This window comes from Cyanistes caeruleus, chromosome 4 (assembly GCF_971803275.1).
Source record: "Cyanistes caeruleus chromosome 4, bCyaCae1.hap1.1, whole genome shotgun sequence".
Taxonomy (NCBI): domain Eukaryota; kingdom Metazoa; phylum Chordata; class Aves; order Passeriformes; family Paridae; genus Cyanistes; species Cyanistes caeruleus.
The window spans coordinates 47,902,564-47,921,632 of record NC_141704.1 but is presented as its reverse complement, the minus strand read 5'-3'; the positions used below and the strand labels follow the sequence as shown (position 1 = coordinate 47,921,632).

At 40.0% G+C, this 19,069-nt stretch overlaps 1 protein-coding gene across 1 annotated transcript; it reads right to left on the bottom strand.

Annotated features, from left to right (window-relative positions):
* Window positions 1–12,155: 12,155 nt before the first annotated feature.
* Window positions 12,156–18,274, bottom strand: IL26 (interleukin 26). The gene is made up of 5 exons (XM_086886185.1): window positions 18,104–18,274; window positions 17,673–17,729; window positions 16,139–16,270; window positions 12,328–12,393; window positions 12,156–12,242 (listed from the first exon to the last, which is right to left on the bottom strand). The coding sequence occupies exons 1-5, from the start codon at window positions 18,272–18,274 to the stop codon at window positions 12,156–12,158; spliced, it is 513 nt and encodes a 170-aa protein (XP_086742311.1).
* Window positions 18,275–19,069: the final 795 nt, after the last annotated feature.

Below are 19,069 nucleotides of genomic sequence, written 5' to 3'. Positions count from 1 at the left end.
TTTTCCCACAAATATTTTCATTAGTTTCAAGGTAATATTTTAATTCAGTTTGAGAGAGCTAATTCATGAAGAAATCAATTCCACTGTAATTTGCTCTGACTGTGTTCTGCGGCTCAGAGTTCCTGATATTTCCTGTAAATATATGTGTATACATCCGCCGTTGCTGTATGGTACTGACAGAAAAAGTACCATGTTTTGCACACAGTGTCTTTCCCCAATTCCCAGTAAATTAATTCATGTTTTTCTCTATACTTCAACTCTCCATACAGCGACATCTTCTATTTTCTGTCTGTTATTCAGTTTAATTTTCAAAGGATCAGATCCACCTTCAAAAGAGGCAAAAAACTACTGGAACTTCTACATCCAAATATCTGTGATAATAACTCAAGGCTCTTTTTCAGAAGGATGATGTCATTTTTAAAGAGAGAAGACCAAAGGATGTTAGTCTTGAACCAGCTGTTGTTTTCTGTATGTGCTAGATAAGATAAGATAGATCCATTCAGGGATCTCCATTAACCTCACCAGAGTTCAGTTTGCAACCTCACAAAATAGCATGGACTCAGCTGAAAATTCACTGCAGATTGATAACAATTTGGTACTTTTCATACATTCTTGATACTATATCAAGATAGACTTTTCAGACTATCAACCTGTCAGTGAGCCAGTCCTGCTCATCTTCCTCTCATTATATTTATAGAATTTTCACCACATTGGGTTTTGTTCTCTTTCTCCTTTTGCTGGTTTTTTCTGCCGCTGGCTTTTATTTGCATTGGAACTTTTGATCTAATTTTTAAAGAGGAATTCAAGTGCCTTTTGAGTTTTCACTGTACAGTTGTATTTGTTTCCACGGTGTAAGCACTTTATCTTCCAGACCAATTTATTGTTAGAAATTAATACTCATATTTAAATTTGGAAGTCCACAGTAGTGAAAGCAATCCTGCTTTGATTTCTTATTGAATATTATAAGCTGAAATGTCAGCATCTAGGGGACAAATCTGATCATTGTCTTGTTACCCCTTACAAATTTGTAATTGTTAATTATCATGTGTGTACATGGAAACACAACTGTGTAGCTGTGGGCACATGTTCGAGGCTAAGTCAGTGATCCGTTGCAAGCATCAGTAAAAAAATATCCTTTAAATGTTTCAAACCAACCCAGAGAGTGGACATTTTCTGTCATAATCATTTGGAAACCTCCACAGGGCGTTTCTTGGAAGAAATCTACTACGTGGTGCAAGCTTTTCTTCTAAAACAATCCAGGAGACAGTTTGGTGGGGATTCCCCTCACCTGCCACTCTCTTCAGTGCCATTCATAATTGTGTGACTAAGGAAGCCAGTCATCTTGACTCACAGAATAAAAACAAATCAGTACACAGATTTGGTCCTACCTGTTTCTGTCCAGCCTCCAGAATACATATAAGAATGCCACAAAGTCAGCCTTACAAGTAATTCATCCACAGATAACATTTTACTTAGAACTGGACTTCTTGAGAGGAGTTTGCTTGCAAAGATTTTTCGGTTAGATTCAGAAGTTAAAGTGCGAGGAGATATTTTTGCTTTTTAGTAGTCAAAAAAAGAAGAAGGTGCTTCACACCCTAAGTACATTTCCTCTTCATCTCCACAGGAAGTAAGTCTGCCTATAGAAGACCTACTGTGGGTCGAGTGTAGATGCACTTCACTTTAAAGTTGCTCATCTTCCTTTTTCAAAGGCCTGAAATAACAACTATGAAGTGCTTTAAATGAACATATTCTAGTCCTCTTTAGGAAATGAAAAGACTGACTTAGTTAGTAATAAATACTTTGAAGAAGCCCCAAACCCCCAAATGAGAAACTGAATTTCTGTTGCATTTTTGAAGAGACTACTGCGTTTCTAACCCTAAACTAAAATAAAACACATTTTATAAAAAACAATAAAATAAAAAAATTTGCTCTTTCTTTCCCTTTAAACTGCCAAAATACTCTTTTCAAAAAGAACAACATACAGTTTCAAGTAGCATACTTTAAAGTAATAAAAATGCAGGTACTGTGGCAGGTTGAGTTGTTAATCTTTTCCTAAGGAAATGAAACTCATGCAGTTTTTTAGCTGTCAGTTCCTTCCTTGTCAGTAACTTTTGAGCAGTCAGCAGTTTCTTCTGATTTTGAGAGATTCAAAAGTCTCACAGCTAATTTAACTCCTGCCACCTTCACTGAATCTCACAGCCAAGGAACAGCAAGATTGGTCCACTAATGATGGACCATGTGTTGGTACTTCAAAGTATCTGTATGAGTTAGTTACTCTAAGAAGGGGAATACCTTCCTAGCACTGCTGTTTAGTTGTGAAAGACTACTAATTTTATCAATTATTCAAGAGTTATTAATGATTTTGGAAAGTGTTAATTTTTTTAATATTCCTATTGATATCTAGGAAAGTTCATATGGCAATTATGAAAAACTTCCAAAACTCGCAGAAAGGAGTAGTGAAAGGAACCTTCCCCTGCCACATAAATTAGTCTCTCTGTTTTGTAATAATGTGTACAGGGCTGTGGGCTCTCACTTTATCCTTTTTCAGTATCTCTGGTTTTGCCACACCAGCCTATTCTGTGCACATCTATGCAGCAAAATAGAAGGGGAAACTGTAGCATATTGCCACACAGTTAGGGTGGGTTTATTTTAATTTAGCTAGCGTGGATATCAATAGCAGAGGAGCTGTAATACTTCAGAGTTTAACTGTGGTGTTCTACCTCTGCCTCCGTGTGCACAAGGAAAGTATAATAGTCCTTTCACAGCTTTGCAAAAGTACACAGACAAGTTGAGTATTAATTGCTGGGAGCTCAGAATTCAGGCACACCAAATCTGATTTCCATCAGCACACTTGAACTGCTCTGCCCCTTCCATAAGAGAATTTTCTTCTAGAGAACCATCAATTCTGGTTCAATAGTTGCCAAAAAAAAAAAAAAAAAAGCCCAAAGACATTTTAGACTGACTTATCTTTTTTTTTCCACCCATATAAGGCAAAATGGCATATCAGTGAGATCCTCAATGTTTGTGTGCCAGTTATTCCACATATGGGAACTCTAAAACCAATCTCCTGATCATCACTCACTTCACTTTGGCTTGCATTGGGGAACACTATGGGACCCAGCAAAATTTAGTTCCTTTCAGATAAAATAAAACTGGAAAGTGCTATCAGAAACTCTCTTGATGTTATCCAGTTGTTAACAGGAGCTCAGGCCACAGGATCAGGCCAGAGTTAATTCAAAATAAACTCATAACAAGCACAGTGTAGAAGTGGGGTCCTCAACCTCAATTTTTGTAAGCTTCTAATCTGCTCCTATAGTATTGCTTCTTTGGCTACTGAAGACATAAGTTATCTTGAAACTATTTCTGATCTTACCTGAAATGTTTAAGCACTGAAGAGGAATAGTCTAGGCAATGGGAAGCATGAAATTAAAATGTTTCTTTTCTTTTTACTAGACCCTGAACCAGATATGATTAGGAATCAGCTATCAGATATGATTAGGTGTATAGCAATAAATATTTGTGGGAGAAGCAATTATATATTTGAAAGAAGTAATGGATCTTCTCATTTATAGGTACACGTGGATACACATTAAAAATCCCTCTAATTTATGGCATTACGGCTTGAATTGCACTTAAAAGAGCCTGTGGTGGGATGCATCAGCTCCTCCTCTGCTTCCAAGGAAGTCTCTGTGGGAACTGTATGTATAGGAGGCAGTGATAATGAAGTGTTGCTTAGCTGAAGAAGGAATGGATTCACCTTGTTTTTTTAGTCATCCCAAATCAGAAGGTTATGCTTTGCTGATATTCACAGATTCAGGGTGTGTGGGAGTTTTTTACAGAAGGTTAGTACTACTGCAAAAGGTATCATTACAGTAGATGCTCGTTCTCTGAATAAGAGTGGATGTTGTCATCTGAGTTGTAAATTTTCAGTTAAACAATTGTGTTTTCATTTCAAAAAGAAGCATTTTGTTTCTAACTAACACTTCCAAAAGAAACATTACTTAAAGGAACTAATCAGTGGGCCAGAAGGTAAAGATAAACATGAAGCAAGACTGGGGCTTCTGCAGGTCATAAGTGCAAAATTATTTAGAATCTGCCTCAAAAGTTAACAAAAAAAAATAAAAATAAGACAGGGCTGTAAGTCTGCTGTTGAGGACCTGGAAGCACTGGTGGATGGCTGAATGGAAGTGGATTTCACCTCTGCAGCTGCGAAGGCAAACGGTGTCCTGGGCTGCCTCAGCAGAGCTGCAGCCAGTAGGTCACACAGACATTCTCCCTCCCATTCTGTTTGTCACTTCTCAGTCCACACCCAGTATGTGCAACCAGCTTGGGTCCCTCCAGCTCAAGAGAGACACTGAAAAAATGTAAGAATGTCTGCCAATAGCTTCCAATGTAATGAGAGGGTAGAAAATTTCTACATATGAAGAAAGACAGACAGAGTTTGATTTGTTCAGCCACAAGAAAAGAAGGTTCATGGGTATCTAATTGCAGTTTTCCACTACCCAAAAGGTAGTTACAGAAAAGGTGGAGGTACTCTTTTCACACAGGGCATAGTGAAAGGACATGGTGCAACAGGCTCAAATGGCCTCAGCATGAGAAACGTTAAATATCAGAGTTAGTTGCTCAAAGAAGTGGTAGAACCTACCTTCAAGCATTCAATACTGGGCTTGAGAGGATCTTAAATAACTAACCCACAGTAGCACTTACAAAAGAAGGTGGGAGGAGGAGAATGGCTCCATGGTGCCATTGCTCATCACAGGAACCATCAAGACAATGCTGCAATGGAAACGTGAAGATTAACTGGGCAAGGTGTTTCCAGAAGACTGAGGGGAGCAATGCCAGTGTGGGTTAACCCTGTGCTATATAGTCTAGTTCAAACTAGAAATGGTCCAGAAAACAGACAGGGAGCTCCTGTTTTATAAAAGAAGACTAGAAAAGTTGCCATTGTTCAACTTTAGAAATACAAAAGCTGAGAAGACCCAGTTACTTGAAGTACATTACAGTGGGAAAACAGCAAATTCAGTTAGTTATGTAGGAAAACAGAATGGACTAACACTATACAAAATGTCTATAAACAATCCATGAGTGAACTCAGGCCAGAAAATTAAAGACCTCTGGAAATCAGAATGTGATACTCTGCAACTCTTAGGCCTTTCTAAAAAAGAAACAGATGAGTTCATAGGTTAAACATTTCAGAGAAGCTCATTTCACTCCCATGCTCAGTGTCTGAAGGATGTAAATTATTAAATACTTAGAGATTCTATTTCCATTTTCTATTTTCTCTTTCTGTAGATTCTATTTTCTATTATATTTACTTAGAAATTCTCTTAAAAGAGATCATTTATACCAGTTGGCCTGGTCAGTATTACTGACTACTAGTTCCAGACTAACTGAGTTTCCTGGATTTAGCTCTGAAGAGTACAACTTTGTTGTTATTTTTTCCATCTCACTGAATGTTAACATGGAGTTTCTTATGAAGTCATTTCTGTAGATGAATTGCAATTGGCTGATTTCTTTATCTTCCCTCTCATGGATGGGATCAAACTGATATCTTTAATGTCTTGTACCAGAGGGTAAATTTTGTTATAACTCTTCTTTAAATCATTTGCAATAGTCCAACGTTCCAAAGAAAGGAAAAGCTGGAGGAGACTCAGAAAATCAATAGTGAAACAACATTAAAAATTATGTCCTTCAGCTTCCTCTCAGTTGTTGTCACACACAAATGAGTTGAGCATGTATAGTCACTTTTTTTGTCATACTACAACACATGCAGTTTGTAACAATTCTTAAATCTTTATATGCTCATGAGGGAAATCTTCATTCTAGAGTTTAGGCTGGGGAAGCACTCTTTAATAAATTGCCACTAGATTAGTATGGTCTCTTTCCTTCCTTCTATAAAACCTCCCCAAAGAGTCACTTGTCTTTCTCTATATAGAGGAAGAAGCACCAGGATCTTGCTTCAGATGGTCTGAAATCAGATTGTGCTGAATTTACCCGTCAGCTGAGTGCAGTTCGTATCAGTAAGATATTTGCCACAATCACCCTTTGGTGCCAGCAGGCTTTTTTAGGGGCACAGGTCAGTTTGCTGGTCTCAAAGAGGCCAAACCACTGACTCAAACTGCATCTCTGCATCTGATGCTGCAACCCCTTTTTGCATCCTTCTGCAACCCTGCAATTTTCTCCAAACTTTGAACTTCTCCTTCCTCACTGCAGTTGTGCTCCATCTCGGGATTGGCATCTGCGACTCTCGCGGGTACCGCCGTACGTGAAGCACTCTTTCCCCTACCGCGGGTAGGAAAACAGGCTGCCTTTTCCACTGACAGCCTGTGGTTTCTCATTCACAAAAAATTTTTTTCCTCACATCTAAGAGGCTCACTTGTAAAAAGCTTTATCAAGTGACTAATTTAAGGCAGCTGTGGTTTATCTCTGCAAGCATTCTTCATCACTTGGAAATTGCTACTGGTCATTCCTTAGTCACTACACAGGAACAGAGAAAACATTTAGACTGACATGACAAAATTTGCCTAGGAGACGTCAGCAGGTTCTTCACGCGTGGTTAGGGACCATGAGCTGGGCTGGCACAAACCACTTTGTCTTTCGTGTGGGGAGGGAAAAATCAGAAAATAATCGATGATACTTTATCAACGATTGACATGGGCTACAGGCTTCACCTACAGCAACAAAACCACCGGGGTGTACTCTGCTGTTTACGAGTGCTCATTGAATCTTTAGAAGAAACAAGCAAATTAAAGGCCCCCCTGCTCCATGGCTACTTCAAGGAAGTTACTTGCTTCTCATCAGCTTGTTTGAAAGCACGGCTGAAACACCGTGCAGCAGTGGCAGAAAGTAGAAGGAAAAGCATTTGTTGGTTAATGTTAACAAGTGATGTACGTAATTAACCCCAAACTCTATTATTATGTCAAGAGTGTGAAAGCCTTTTTGAGGTCTTAAATAGAAGAAAAATAAGATTTTATTAAATATGAAGAAACATAATTGATAAAGGGCTGTTTGAAGAGCAAAACTAAACAAAAAGCAAACCTGCTCGTACTTGCTTGAAAAGCAAACATGTTCGCATCTCGATATTTTAGTATCTATAGTATCTACAATATCTACATGCACCTTAATATCTATATATAACCTTATTCAGCCTCTGTATATAACCTCATTCACAATTTCTGTTTAAGTTTCATTCTTTTCTCTGTAACTCCAGCTGCTAGAAATTTTACATCCAGCTTTCTTTAAGCAGATTTTTTTGAATGTGCAGAATACAACACGCTGAAACATACAGGTATGACCCAAACACCCCAGGTTTCCATGTTCACCCATCATCACTCCTCTTCTACATTCTTCTTCCTTAGGTTGGCTCTACATCTATACACCCTCTTCCACTAAACAGAATTAAATCTGTATTTTCACAGGTTTCTGTCTTGGACGATTAAAAAATCAGGGAATGGTAATCAGAGAACTGATATTACTTTAATATCCTAGCATAACATGTTCTTCTGGTCTTTTCCAGTTTGCTAAGGCAGAAAACCTACCAGAAGCCAACAATAAAAAGGTCATCATAACCTGGGACAAGAAGGTGCGGCATTCTGGGGATATCCAGACTCAGTGGCCAAGGAACAGGGAGACCTGGATGATCCTTTTATGGGCCACACATTAGAAACCTCCCTGGCAGTGCCCATGCTGCAAGGAGATGAGCCAGGAGGCAGTTAGGAATGGGCTGGTTTCCATCCCCAGGGCTTTGGACCAAAAACCTCAGTATAAATTGAGAGGGGCCTGCAACTTTCAGAAATAGTTTACTAGAAGTTAAACATCTGTGACTTCTCATCTGCCTTAATTCTGTTTCAAAATTCATTCAACCCTTTCCTCTCACAGGACTCAACATTTGCCTGCAATTTTTCATCCGCCTCGCACAAACGTTTTGTGACCAGGCAGTTCTCATAGGTTTCTTTTCAATTATGGAAACAAAGCCCCTTCTTCTTCAGGTGTGGCTCCATTCAGCTCTGTAGTACTTAACCCAGCTAGAAATGATACAAAGTCAGCCTTCCATCACTCCTATCAGAGATTGTTCAAGATCCACATGGATAAAGCCCTGAGCAGTCTGATTTCACCTCCTGGTGTGCCCTGCTTTGAGCAGGAGGTCAGGCCAGAAGCCTCCAGAGTCCCGTGACAGCCACATTTATCCTGTGAACCCTGTGGCTTTCTGATCACTGATGCCTTTCATTAACCCACTCCATCCAAAGGACTGAAAAGACATTATCCATAATGTTTTGCAATTAAAACTTATTTCGGACATATTTCACTGGCATCTTTATTCCACCATAATCTCCACCCTCTATTGATGGTATTCCTTGGCCTTCCTTTTCCCTCTGGCAATCAGTGCTCCTTTAGAGCAATAAACCTACTGACTGCCTTTCCTTTTCCAAATCACTCTTCCACTGACACCAACAGAATAGAAATGTCAATCTAAACACTGACTTTTCAATGAAAACAGATTGGAGGTGAGACCATTCTCCACACATGTTCTTGGAGAGTGAATATTCCACAGCTCAGCAGCTCCTGGCAGTATTTTGGAGCTCTAGGGCACCCATTATGTGTGACAAGAAGAAGGCTGGCTAAAGATGGAGAAGTTGTAAGGTAACCACTGCAGCTGTACAGGGGCTGCTGTACCCCTCCCATTTCTATAAGAGCACTGCCTGCCCAGGCACCTCTTCTCTTGGCAGCCCCACTTTTCTAGGGCAAGATGACTTGAGTATCTAGGCTCACTGGCTACTGGGGGCCTTTTGGGGAGCATCTCATTAATCACTAGACCAAAAGTCCCAGCGTTCTATCTTTGGCCACACATCTTTGCAGTGAAGAGTCTGCTGTTGCAGTCTCTATTTCTTTGTGGGCACAAAGAAACAGTGACCAAATAGCCAAATCAAACACAATTGCATCATTATCCAAATACCGTTTTTATTTCCATATTTCAGGAAACATTCTTCAAATCTAATCTTCTAATCCTTCTAATGCTCTCCAAGGGGAGCTGTGCAGCATTTGCCAGGGCTTGTTTAGATTGGAGATTAGGAAATATTCTTCTCTGAAAGCACTGTCAAGTTGCAATCAAGAAAGGTTGTCAAGCACTGGAACAGGCTGCCCAGAGAAGTGGTCACCACCCCTGGAGGTAGGTAAAAGTCGTGTGGATTTGGCATCTGGGGACATGGTTTTTTGGTGCTGGGTTGGCAGTGCTGGGTTAATGACTGGACTGGATGATATGAATGATCTTTTCCAACCTGAACAATTCTGTGATGTTATGATTCCATGATTCCATGACTACATTATAACACCAGGGCTGCAGCTGAGATCAGGAATTTGCTGTAGATGGTTGGGCCTACAGCAGAAATTGTTTATCAAGTGATAACCTCTGCTCTGAAGATTTTGCACCTCAAAGAAAAAAACAACTTCAGAGAAACCAGCAAATTGTACATGATCTTGTATGTGATGGAAATTATCTTCGCTGACTGTTGCATGTTATTTACATAACACCAAAACTGCACGTGCAGCTGCTATTTTCCACTAGATCAGTGTTTTTCAAAAAGTTGTGAGATAGTAACAATTTTAATGCACAGCCATATATTTTTTTCATTCTTGCTTTTGCAGTAACAGTCATAAAATACCATTTTTTTCCGCGTAATAAGAGTCACTGCTTCAAAAAGACCAAAACACTGTGATTAGACAAGCCATGCTAAGCAACAGTGACATCAATTAACAGTACATGGGAAATAACTTCCTTCTGAGGATTTCTGTATGCTAAATTAACTTGGACAAATAAATGAATTCATAATTCCAAAAAAAAATAAGGTTTGTTGCTATATACCCATTGCTCTTACCCTGCATTTTTTTATTTCAATTCTACATTTGTGGCAATTGAATTTAAATAATTCAATCTTTCTAACCCAACTTGTTCAGTTTCCATCCAAGAAAACTACTTATGAAATAGTCTAACACTTTCTCCATCAACCGAAGTCAGCAGTTAACTGAGACTAACACGAGTCTTGTTTTCTAACAGTGACACCTAGAGTCTCATCTGTAAAATTAAAACGCACTCCTTCACTTGCCCCATTTTAAAAGGCAACAAGCTTTTGTCCATACTTATTACTTTGAATTGACAGTTGGATATATTTAATACCAATTATTTTGCTGTGTTTTCGTGAAGACTGAGAGCAATACTTGTTGTTAGGTACTCTGCATATGGCGTATATCACTTACCACAACACTTTTGCATTAGGTAAAGTCCTTTATTTTGCAGATGTTGCATTTTGGCTTTCATCCAGGAGTGTTTAATCGGCTTGCAAATGCGATTTTCACTACTGTATGAAGGGATGCATCATTCCCAGAGGTACTTTCATTTTATAGAGGAGGCAACTAAGAATCCGCAGTGTCCCAAGCCATATGGAAAATGAGGGCTGAAATACACAAATCCTAAGCTTTTATGCCACAAAATAGCTTGATTTCCTTGTCAGATGAATGGAGACTGAGCCTCTCTGCAGCCTGACCTCAAACCCTGCAGTGGGAGGTCTGCTGGCTGCCCGTGCCCACTGCAGAGCTGACCCCAGAAATGCAGTGTGGCAGGGAAGGCGTCACTTGCCCTCTTTAAAGGTCATCTGTCTCTTCATGTCTTCACGTGTCACACACTCACTGGGTGTGCAAAATTTCCACCAGAGAAGTCTTTGGCAACCCGAATCACCTAAAAGCACTGCCCGTGGATCTTCCCAACTGAACGTGGCAGTGTTTCTGTTTGCAGGTGTCACTGGCTCCCCTCTCAGGCAGAGGAGCAGCATCCCTCCAACTCCCACAGACACAGGGCTCCCAGATCCCAGATACTGCTCCCTACCAGCACCAAGTACTAGACAGTTATGTCTGATGAAGGCTGGAGACACCATGCCCATGGTCAATTTTCTATTCCATACACCAGATTTTGGATAAAAAACACCGAAACTGAAAGCAAACTTGAATTTCAAAAACTAATGGGTGAGCTGTGTAAAAAAATCCATGAAAAGGGACATTGTGTTAATTAAAAATTAAATTACATACTCAGAAAAGGTCATGACATCAAATTTTCCACTGTCCCTCTAATTAACCATTTTATCTTCAACTGAAAAAAAAATGTATTTCTCATAGAAACTCCTTTATATTAGACATTTGCCAGAAGAAGAACTAGCTCAGGTTCATCAGTGCCATCACACTAATGGTTTCAAATGCTCCTGACATAGTACAACTATGTGATTTGAAGATTTGCAGAATCTCAGCCCCATGGAACATACATACAGATTGGGAATATGTTTATCACCTAGATATTTTCTCCAGGTAAATCTTTAAAAATGTGAGAAAACTAGAATTCCACCATCTTCATTCTGTACTATATGAAAGATATTTTGGAAACCACTGCCATCAACTTCCATAAACTTCTCACAAATCCTTTTGCAATCCCAGTGAAAGCAATCCATTTATTGTGTCTTCTGAGTGTCTGATCTCATGTAGATCATGTGACATCTAAATGTCATCCTGAGTCCAGAAAAAAACTTTTACATTAATTGTGTATTTTTATTAGGGATTAGTAATTACCTTAAATTAATAATAAATGCAAGCAGTATATAATTAGTTTTCTTATTTACATGTAGAATGGCATGTGTATACAGTTATATATCCACAACCACAACGTCCCAAAAGAAATACAGCTATGGGGTGGCATTTCCCAAAGTGATCCTCGCTGCTTTGAACTGTATTCACACACAGGGTGGCGAGATCATGCCCACAGCACTTGGGACCTTGTGTCTGATCCACAGGGTGGCAGATTCCGTGCTCTGGAATTCCACCTTGGTGCGGCGCGTTTGGGGGCTGCCTGCGAGGCAGCAGGCAGGCAGGATGGGAAGCACAGCAGGGCACTCTAACAGCTTCAGAGGCACAGCAGGCAAAGCTGCTGTGCCAGGCTAACTGGGAAAGCTTATGAAAACCCCTCCTTACACCACTTGTGTTAGAGAGGGTCTCTTTCCTTGGGAGGGAGTTACTGCCAGACACATCTCTCGTCCAGCTCTCAGCTCATTTTCAGGCCTTGTGGGTGTTGATCTGTTCTTCTCACAGAAGCAGAATGTTCTCTGTCACCTCCTCATTCTTCACAGGATGGTTTGTATGTAGGCCTGAATCCAGGGAAGGAGAATGTCCAGCTCATGGATGGCCTTGTAGATTCCCTGATCTCCAAGCTGTTGAGAAGATAAAGGCATTAGAAAAGAAACTAGCTACAGCCCTTGAACAGTGCAGTGGGGAGCCAGCACCTCCTGTTCTTACCTTAAGGAACATTCTCTTTAACTTTTTGACTGCAGAAGTTAACCTTGTGGATGGAGCACAGGGAAGCTGAAGGATGAAAAACCCAGAGATGGTGACATAGAGATGAAGAAGAGTCCAGCCCACAGTGTGGCACTGTAGGGCTGCCAGTAAAACGTGTGATCTCAGCAACATTTCAGTATCTTCCACAACTTCAAATGTGTTCTTTTACCTGTGTGCCTCCTACCAAGCTGAGTTCACACCACCCAAAATTGGCACTATGAGTACCTCTAGGTTTTCTTATTAAACAATTTATCTCAGGAATCTTTACCTAAGTTGCAGTTACAGCTTTTGCACAGTGAATCCTAGCTCTTAAGATTCAAGATCCTTTAGCTTTGAGCCCTCAGAACCTCTGAAGCCTAGAGAAGGCAAGGCTCAGGGCCAAAGGCCATTGCAAAGTACAGGGAGCAAGTCTGCACATTTCGGCAAGCCTTCCAAATGTGTTTATAAAGTTAATTCATGTTTCTCTGTTTCCCTGCCCATTTCTCCAGTGTCTGAATAATTACAGTCTGGAGGGCTTAGTCTCCTCACCACCTATCTCTGGCCACTCAGCACTGGCCACCCAAAGCTGTTCCAGCTGGATTTTTTAGAGTTGCCAGACGAAGCTTTCTGAGCAACATGGCTTGCTGATCCTCAGCTACCTGGATTGTCAAAAGGGAATATACATTCTTTCAGAGAAAAAAAAAAAAAAAAAAAAAAAAAAAAGAAGAATTTCATGTTTTCCAAACTACAAACAAGGATAACATGTTTGAAAGAAAAAAGGCAAATGTCCTCATCTCAATGCATGGAAGGAAATAACTCCTCTGAAATGAGTAATCAGTCCTTTTCTATCTTGCATGCAGTACTTTAAAAAGGAGCACAGACATATTCAGGCTATCTTTTGTGCTTCCCAAAGTCACTTCACATGATGAAAGTGGGAAAAAGCAAAATTTTAAAAGAGTGAAAATAAAAGTAATTTTTTTAAAAATCTTCTAATTAGAGCAGTTCTTTCTGACTTAGAGTGCTTTCTTTTTTTCAATGATCTCCATCTTGTATGATACAGATTTCCACAAAAGATCATTTGGTAGCAGAACTGACCTTATATGAATATGTCTGCTTTAGAGGTGGTACACAAATTCTTCCTGCATATACTGCAAGTAACTAAATGAGCTAGCCAGCAAGTTAGAGTATTAAAACATTAACTCAGCTTGAGGTCTACAAGCTCTGCCTGAAATGATAGAGGAATACTAAAGGTTCTGCAGGGAATATATTGTCCTTCTGCACTCCATTCAAATATGAGAAAAGCCCTCTGCATTGTGCTACTGATGTCGGAACACAAGTCTGACTTCAGAAGCAACTTCACACTCAACTCAACTTCACACTGTTCTCAGCAATGCTGATCAGCACCCAAACAAGTAATGAGGTTAGTGGTGCTGCAGGTGGATGCCCCAAGTATCCAAGGAAAAATGTCTGCTCCCTTTACCTTACAGTCACAGGCTGAATGAAAAAGTCTGACTTTACCACAGAAAATCAGTTTAGAGATTTTCAAACATACTCATTTCTAAAAAACTAAATTTGGGCCCCTATATCATTGAAAAATATTAATGCTTCCTTGTTTGGACAAAACCAAGAACTGGCAGGGTGAGAATAATAATATCATAGTATAAAGTCTTTGGAAGAGGTTGGGAGGCAAATATTGTTAGGATTTTCAGGTAGCACACATGTCTCTAGCTGGCTGAATTACAGCCCAAGTTTGTGAAAGAATATAAAGTGAATATGTCTATAAAGGCATCACTGTTTCCCTTAGTTATATAGCGAACTTTATTATTGAAAGGCAAAAAAATAATTACATTAATATGTTGTCATAATGGAAATTTTATTTTATAAACATCTTATAGCTCAACTAGATAATAACAACTAAAGAGCTTACGTACATGGATGAATGAGTGCTAATTTATTGAGGAATAATATGATGAAACAATCTCAAGTTTGTTATTAGCAAAGGATCCATTACTTTCACTCTATTCATAACTTTTGTTATTCTTTCACAAGGTTTGGTATTGCTGGTTTTGAATTAATACAAACATTTTAAAAAATATTAGTTTCCAGAAATGAGGCATCTCCTAGAAAATCACAACAAGACATCATTTCTCAAAGAGTTGTTGTTTTTCTGCTAACAGAGACAGTCTTATCTCTCTTACCAGCACTTTATAAGACCCAAAAATGTAAGTTGTTATGTTTAGACTACTCTTGGGTAAAACACTGGCACTAATTATGAAAAAGAGTGCCGGAGCTCTGAGAAACCTGCAGCATTTTGTCTCCATATAGCACAGAAACAAATGTATTAGTAAGCTATCTAGCAAGCTACAGTCACTGGATATTCTGAATTCAGTCACAGTCAACAGTCTAAACTCCTCACTGTGTACTGGCATTTGTATAGAATGTAAGTAATCTCTATAAAGCATATTACACCATCTGAAATTATATTATTGCTCTCTGGAATTAAAGCATTATCTGGAATTTTGACAGACACAAATAGTCACAGCAGTATGATCAGAGCAGAATGCTGTGAATAATGCCTGGAAATCACAACTGTTTAGCATTGTTTGAAATACAGAACCTGAAAGCTGATGAAGTTTTGTCCCATTAAGATTTCAATCTTTTTACATTATGCAAATATCCCAGCTGAGTTCTGAACTATAACTCTGCAAAGAGATCTCTGAAGCTGTTTATTTTCACATTGCAAATATTTTTGTGCATGTAGAACCACTGTTCTTTTCTTTCATGTTATTGAGGAATAACAATCCTTTCTTCATGCAGTTTAGATTAGACAAAGTTTCAATTAATTTAATTCATTAATTCATTGACTTGCCATCCTGCTCTCGCTTTTTAAAATCACAATACACGTTTGATTGGATATCCATGGCTATATTTCACTCTAGGTCAAGCTGCATTTTCTGGGACACTGTTATTTGTGAGGACTTCAGGTTTAGGGGAGAAAAAAAAAATATCTATAGGATATTTAGTTTGAAGACATACCCAGTCGCTATTTGTTTACCCTTAAGAATTAGATGAGAAATGACCAACCAGTGATGGCATCATCTTAGCACCCTATCTGGTATGTTAAAATGTAGATTTGCACAGGCAAAAGTGTGCTCTGGCTGCTGCCCTGTTGTTACTTAAGCAGAGCTGGTAAAAGTGCCTCTTCTCTGGGGCACCTGGAGACATTTTGCCAGTGGGCAGCACCACTCTCTGACAACCTGCTCTGGCTGTGAGCACAGCTAATACATAGGAACTGCTCCCACATAATTGTGGTCCCTGCTCACTCATGAGACACCACCAGTTCTTTCAAAACTCAGTATGGAGGAGCAGACATGACATGTGAGTAAAGATGACAGACCTGCAGAGGGTATATTGAAGAAGGAAAGCATTACCACTGTCACATCACAGAAACATGGGGGAGCCGCATTTCTCCCTGTGATCACCCTGTCTCTTTGCAGCTTTAGTGAAGAGATGGCAGCACAAGGTGACATCATCAGTAGGGAAGTGGCTTGGCCCCATGGGATCTCCACCACCTTGCACACTCCCCACAAGATCACTCTGGGAGGGAGTGGATGGTGTTAAACTTCCCTGGACCCAGTGGAGAAGCCCTCGTGAAGTTGGGTCCACTGTGGCATGGGACACACCAAGTCTCTGAATCACCCTCTGCCCCTCCATCTGCTGAAAAACTGAGATGGAGCCCTTTCCTAACTTTTCAGACGGACAAAGTTAGCTTAGCTCTCAGGGATATACTCACACAGGCATCCATGTTTGCTTGCAGAACCTGGAAGGCAGTAATAAAGTACAACTTGTCACTTCCTACCTCAAGACGACAGAAGACATTTTTCACATAGAAGGAGAGGAGCTGATCTCGAACACTGCAATTTGTCTGAAAACAAATCAAGTAATGATTTGGCAAATGAACACCTCAAAAGTCAGATTTGGCCTAAAATTTCAGCCTCATAAAAATACGCATATTTAGAAAGTGTGCAATCATTAAAACCATTTTTTATGAATTTTAGTATCCAATTGACCTGCTTCCTTTTGTTTTAAAGGAGGAGCTCAGTCTGCCTCTGTGGTTTCTGAAGGAAAGGCAGGAGAGTGCTGTGCTGGCAGGCACAGGACTATTGGTGAGACCAATCATGAACAGATGTGACAGCAACAAATATACTTAACACACAAAGAGTAGATAGATAAGAAGATAAAAAGTCAGACCATTTGGTCAAATTGTAGGAGTCATTGTGGGTATAATTTTTCCATTGCTCCACATCACTGTCTCATGCCACTTGATATGCTGTAGGGTATCCAGCCCATCCCCAAGTGCTGCTCCAGAAAAGACCAGTCATCCTGTCAACTCTGTGTCATATCTGTCTGACCTGTGTGTTCTCTTGGACACCTAAAGGTATTTCAAGGTATATATGGCTATTTTTAGGCAGTGGAATGAGGTGTTAGGTGTGAGATTCCTGTCAAGAGGGTGATGCAGCTGCAGATGACGCCACTCAAACGTGGGTATCTGTGTGTAGGTCTCACAGACAAGCGAGGAGCCTTCACTCCCAAGGTAATCTGTGAAATCCAAGGGACATCAAAGGCCAGCGGGTCTATACTTAAGGATAAACTAGCTCAGTTTGCCCTGCTGACTAGATATCTGCATGAAGAAAAGCCACACACTTACAGTCACTTAGAATTAGACACCCCACAGTTTGTTTCTCACTGCCATGCTGAATTGCACTGGGAACTCTGATATCCCTTTTCCAGTGCATCTGCAGAGGTCCAAGCTCAAAGCAGCTCCTTGGTGTCTCAGCTCTCTGCAGCATCCTTGGGCTATCCATGGTCCTGCACACCCTCAGCAGAATGTGCCTCAGCTGTGGGACAGTGGCTGTGGCTCTGGCCCTTCTCTGAGGGCTGGTGCCTGAAAGCGTTCACAGCAGGAGCAAGTGCTACCACTCCTCCCTGACCAACGCCAGACACCCTCACCCCAATTTCCCTGGCAGAACATGCTGCCTACAAAGAAGTACCTCCAGGCAGGCTTTCCAAAACCACCTCTTCCTCCCCATACCATGATCAACCATCCCTTCATGTCCCAGGGGAATATCCCTTTCTTGGGACAGACATAACACTTTTTCTCTAAGACAAGAACTTCATTAAGTGTGTGGCTTTCATAAAAGTCTTTCCCAATTAAACACAAGTGATTTTTACATCAGCTGTCATTGCTTTTGGTCACATATTCCTGTTTCTATTGACCAAAGGAAAGTCAAAGTAAGAAAATTGAAAACTGGTAGTATAAATCTTACCATAAACAGCACTTTTGTAGTCTTTTTAAGCAGTCTCGTGGTCTTGATGAGATCCTTCTGTAAAATATAGTGGTAGTATTAATTAAGTCAAGCAGAGGGAGACAGTTTCAAGCATGGTTTGTACAAAACTTAGTAACAATAATATTTATCTTCATCTTCTTCTTCAGATGTAGGGAGAGGACTTAGTGAATCTGTATTCCAATCCTAGCCTAGCTGCAAATTTCTTTCATGGAAAACTCATCTAGCCTCTCTAAGCATCTTCTATGCACAATTTTTTCCCACCTTTCAAAAGAAGTAGGTGCACTACCCTGTCTCTCAGGACTGCAGAGATCTTTCAACTTATTAAAGTTTCCAGAAGCTCAGTAATTCAACTAATAAAGAAACATCTAGAAAAAAAAAATAAACTTTTTCTATTAGTGGGATCAACTTACAGGAACAGATGATTTTAAGCTAGCTGCCTTGACATACAGGTTCTCTGTCATCTGGGAGAGGAGTCCTTTCCGGCAGGTATGTTTTCCTGTAGGTGACCTTTTGCCTTCCACAGCAAAAAGGCAAAGCAGAAATAAAAAATGCCCAGATCTGAAAATAGAACATCCTTTCATCTTCGCTCCCAAATCTTTGAGCCTCTACAGTCACAGCAGCATGTGTGATGCAGCCAGACTGGTTAGATGACAGAGGTTAACCTAATTTTGTTAACCCTCAAAGTAGCTTCTTCCCCGAGATGCTCACGTAGATAACCTATTGCTCATGTGGTGGCTGACTGGTATTTTTGCTGTGCTTTTTTATATATCTTGCTCCACTTTCAACAAATTTGACCACATTCATCTGTGACGTTTTTCTAAACGATATCTCCATATTTACTGGCAACAGGGTCAAGGTTTCCAAGAAAGAAGAACTTCCCTATCATATGAGAAGTCTTCTTTCACTTAAGTAGTGGTCAAGTGAGGAAAAGGTAGTTGAGCGTTAGTTTAGTTTCGCAACGAAGTATGGCAAATGCATTTTGGGTTTTTTTAATTTTTCCAAAAAACCTTATGGCAGCACTCTTCTGAAAGATAATGGCCCAGAAAGGAAAAAAAGGACTTTCCTAATTTACCCTGAAAGTATTAGAAAAACTGTTATCTATAAGGAAGCTGGACTGCATGGTGTATAAAATTTCCCTGTTCAGTTTTTTGAGAAGAGTATTTTTTCCAGGGTATAGCATCTAATAGCAAAGGTGTTTGCTGCCTATTTTAACTTCTATAGACTTTTTCCAGGGCAGAATTTGCCCCAGTAGGAGCAGTAGGCAGCTTAGTGTGGGAGAGAGGGCTCCAGGGAAGGCCCTGTGGAAGGACCAGGGCATCCTTGGCTACCAAGTCACTAAAAGCCCACCGAGAGTCACGGGCACTGGGAAATAATGT

Bases quoted from the DNA above. Each gene is read 5' to 3' on its own strand.
- IL26 (XM_086886185.1), bottom strand. From the start codon at position 18,274: ATGAAAGGATGTTCTATTTTCAGATCTGGGCATTTTTTATTTCTGCTT. The intron at 12,394-16,138 runs GTGAGTATATCC...TTCATCCTTCAG, and splicing joins AAGCAAACATGGATGCCTGT to CTTCCCTGTGCTCCATCCAC. The intron at 12,243-12,327 runs GTAAGAACAGGA...TCTTCTCAACAG, and splicing joins TAAAGAGAATGTTCCTTAAG to CTTGGAGATCAGGGAATCTA.